Raw genomic sequence first — 3,412 nt, forward strand, 5'->3', positions numbered from 1 at the left:
TTTCTGGTGTGACTCGCCGTATTCTTTCGTCCGCGTGTACGGTGTTAGAAGCGATGTATGAAACACAGGATGTATCTTCCATGTCCTGGGTAGTTTCAGCTTGAATGCACCGGTTCCTACTTCGTCTTCTATCTTGAACGGCCCGAATCGCTTTGGTGCCAGCTTGGCTGTTGGGTAATTGTTCTTGAGGTTCTTCCCTTCAAGCCATACTTCGTCGCCTTTCTTGAAATGCGGTCCTGTGATCCCGTGTATCGATTCTTTCAATTGAATCGAATCAGCGGCTATCTTCATTGCTGCTTGTGCTTCTTGTCGTGCATCGTTTATTTGCTTTATCCTGTCTTCTGCCGACTGCATATTGCCCTGTGCCCTGAAGGCTGTCGGCCATTCCGGTTTCCTGCCATTCAGTATTTCAAACGGCGACTTCTTGGTAATCGCATGCTCTTTGATGTTGTGTGACAGTTCTGCATATGGTAGCAGTTCTACCCAATTGTTCTGGTTTCGGTTGCAGAACACCCGCAGGTATTGTTCCAGTTCTTGATTCAGTCTTTCGACCGCTCCGTTCGTTTGAGGGTGATATGCCGTGGATAGCGCCGACCTAACTCCCATTCCGGTAAGTATACTTTTCATAACTCTTGATGCGAATTGTGGTCCTCTATCCGAGATGATCTTCTTGGATATTTCGCGTTGGCTGAATACTCTTCGCAGTATGATTTCCGCCGTTTCATCCGCATTTATCGTCTTCGTACACGGTTCTACAATCATGCTCTTGGAGAGATGATCTGTGATAACACAGATTGAATCTTTCCCTTTGCATAACGGTAAATCCGTTACAAAGTCGATATTAATGGTGTGAAATGCGTACTCGGGTATCTCCGTCGGGTGTATCGGTTCCTTGGTCGGGTTGTTCCTGATTTTCGTTTCTTGACATGTTGCACATCCGTCAACGTATTTCTTGACAAACGTCGACATCCCTGGCCACCAGTAGTTCCGCTGTACTAGTTCCATCGTCTTGTATCTTCCTGGGTGTCCTCCTATCTTCGAGTCGTGGTATTCCTTCACGATGTCTCGTCGTAATTCTTCGTCTTTCGGTATGTATACCTTTCCTCTGTAAAGGATTATACCGTCTTCGGTGTTCCATTCCTTCATGCCTTTTGCGAGGCTTTCCGATCCTGCGGCTTTGATCGTTTCTATCGCTTTCGTTACTTCTTCGTCGTATTTGTCGTTGCTTCTGATGCGTTGCTCCCAATCGTCGTCTTCGTTCTTTATTCGTATTTTCCTGATGATCATCCGCTGCTTGTCATCGTGTTGTCTTCTTCCTATAAATCGTGCCTTGAACATCGTCGTCGGTAGGAGTATCACGTCCTTGTTGTCATCTTCTACTCCTGTCTTGTGATCTTCTCGTCTTGATAGTTCGTCGGCCTTGTTGGTCTTTCCGGGTTTGTGCACTAGTTCGAAGTCGAACCTAGTGAGAAACTGTGCCCATCGTGCTTGCCTTCTTGATAGTTTCTGCGATTTCTGAAAGTACTCCAAGTTCTTGTGGTCCGTCCATATTTCAATTTTGTACTTGCATCCTTCTAGGTAATGCCTCCATGCTTCCAGCGAATTGATTATCGCGAGCAGTTCCTTGTCGTGGACATCGTAATTTCGTTCCGTCGGTGTGAGCGATTTTGAAATGTATGCAACGGGGTGCCATAGGTCGTCATCCATCAGTTGAGAGAGGACTGCACCATAGGCATAATCCGACGCATCACATTCTATCCTCATTGGTCTGTCCGGGTCCGGCATCGCGAGCATTGGTGTCTTGATGAATTGGTTCTTTAATTCTTCAAATGCTCGCTGGCATTCCTCCGACCAGTTCCATTCTTTATCCTTCTTGGTGAGTTCGTGTAGTGGTCTCGCGATCTTGGAAAATCCTTCAATGAATCGTCGGTAAAAGTTGCAGAATCCGAGAAACGCTTGCACTTGTTTCACCTTCTGCGGTACCGGCCATTCCATGATTCCCTTCACCTTGACAGGGTCCATAGCGATATGTCCTTGCTTGATGATAAGTCCGAGATACTCGATTTCTTCTTTCTCGAATTCGCACTTTTCGGGTTTAACGAAGAGATCGTTTTCTTGAAGTATCTTGAGGACCTTCTTCATCACTTCCTTGTGTTCGTCCTTTGTCTTCGTGAATACCAGAATGTCGTCCAGGTATACCGCTACCACTCCTTGGTTAATCAGCGGTTCAAATAGTTCGTTCATCATTCGTTGGAATGTTGCTGGCGAGTTGCATAAACCGAAGTACATGACTAACGGTTCATACAATCCCTTCGGTGTCGAGAATGCGGCTTTCCATTGGTCCCCGTCCTTGATCAGGATGTTGTTGTATCCCCAGCGTAGATCCAGCTTTGAATAGTACTTTGCATCCTTGAGTCGGTCTACCAATTCTTGAATTAATGGTAGTGGAAACGCATCCTTGACCGTGTGTTCGTTCAGGTATCGATAATCTTGCGTTGGTCGTAGCTTCCCATCTTTCTTTCCTACGAAGAAGAACGGTGATGCTTGCGGTGATTTCGATGGTCGTATGTATCCTTTGTCCAGCTGTTCCTTGATCCAGTTGTCCAATTCATTCCGTTCCGTGCCGAAAAGCGGATATGCTTTGGCCGATTTCGGTTTGAATGATTCCTTCAGGTTTATCTCGTGGTCCCATGGCTTCGGCTTTGGGAACCTTTCCGATTTCTTCTTGTCAAAAATGTCGAGATATTCATGGTATTCGGTGGGTATCATTTCTTCTGTGGACTTTTCCTTCTTGTCTTTGCTTGTTTCTTGCGCCAATTTCTGCGCCATATTTGAGTACTTCCTGTCGTTTCGTTCCTGTAATTCTTTAATTGTTAGCACCTGCATTTTTCGTACCTTCATTTCTTCAATCGCGTATTGTATCATTTCTTCTTCGTCATCTTCATCCTCTTGGATGGATACTGGTGCTTCGTATTTCTTGACTTCCTTGTCAGTTCTTAACCGTCGTACCTTTGTCAAAGCTCCCTTGATGTCTTGTATGAGATCATGGTTTGCTTGGATGGTGATGGGCGGTTTCGTGCGGCATTCTTCCGGACACCTCGTCATCTTGATGGTGTACCGTTTCCAATCAATTTCGGGGTTGTGTTCAATCAGCCAGTCCGTTCCTAAGACTACGTCGGTATTCCCGATATCCCCGACGTAGAATCTGTTCTTCTCCTTGTGTATGTTGCCTTGACCGTCATCTATTTCCAGGATGAGGTCCGTCTTGTATTTGCAGACATACGTCGCTTCGTTAAATCCTTGCATCTTGAATGGTTTATCAACGCGATCAAACCATATTGCGTTTTTCAACACAAATTGCTGATTGATGACTAGACCCGTCGCACCGGAGTCTATCAAAACGTTCGCAGCA

At 45.8% G+C, this 3,412-nt stretch overlaps 1 protein-coding gene across 1 annotated transcript; it reads right to left on the reverse strand.

Annotated features, from left to right (window-relative positions):
- Positions 1–3,099: 3,099 nt before the first annotated feature.
- PUNSTDRAFT_22454 (uncharacterized protein) lies at positions 3,100–3,411 on the reverse strand (the record flags this gene model as incomplete). The annotated part of the gene is made up of 1 exon (XM_007386019.1): positions 3,100–3,411. A coding segment is annotated over one exon (312 nt), but the record flags the coding sequence as incomplete, so codon positions are not given.
- Position 3,412: the final 1 nt, after the last annotated feature.

This window comes from Punctularia strigosozonata (assembly GCF_000264995.1).
Source record: "Punctularia strigosozonata HHB-11173 SS5 unplaced genomic scaffold PUNSTscaffold_10, whole genome shotgun sequence".
NCBI lineage: Eukaryota > Fungi > Basidiomycota > Agaricomycetes > Corticiales > Punctulariaceae > Punctularia > Punctularia strigosozonata.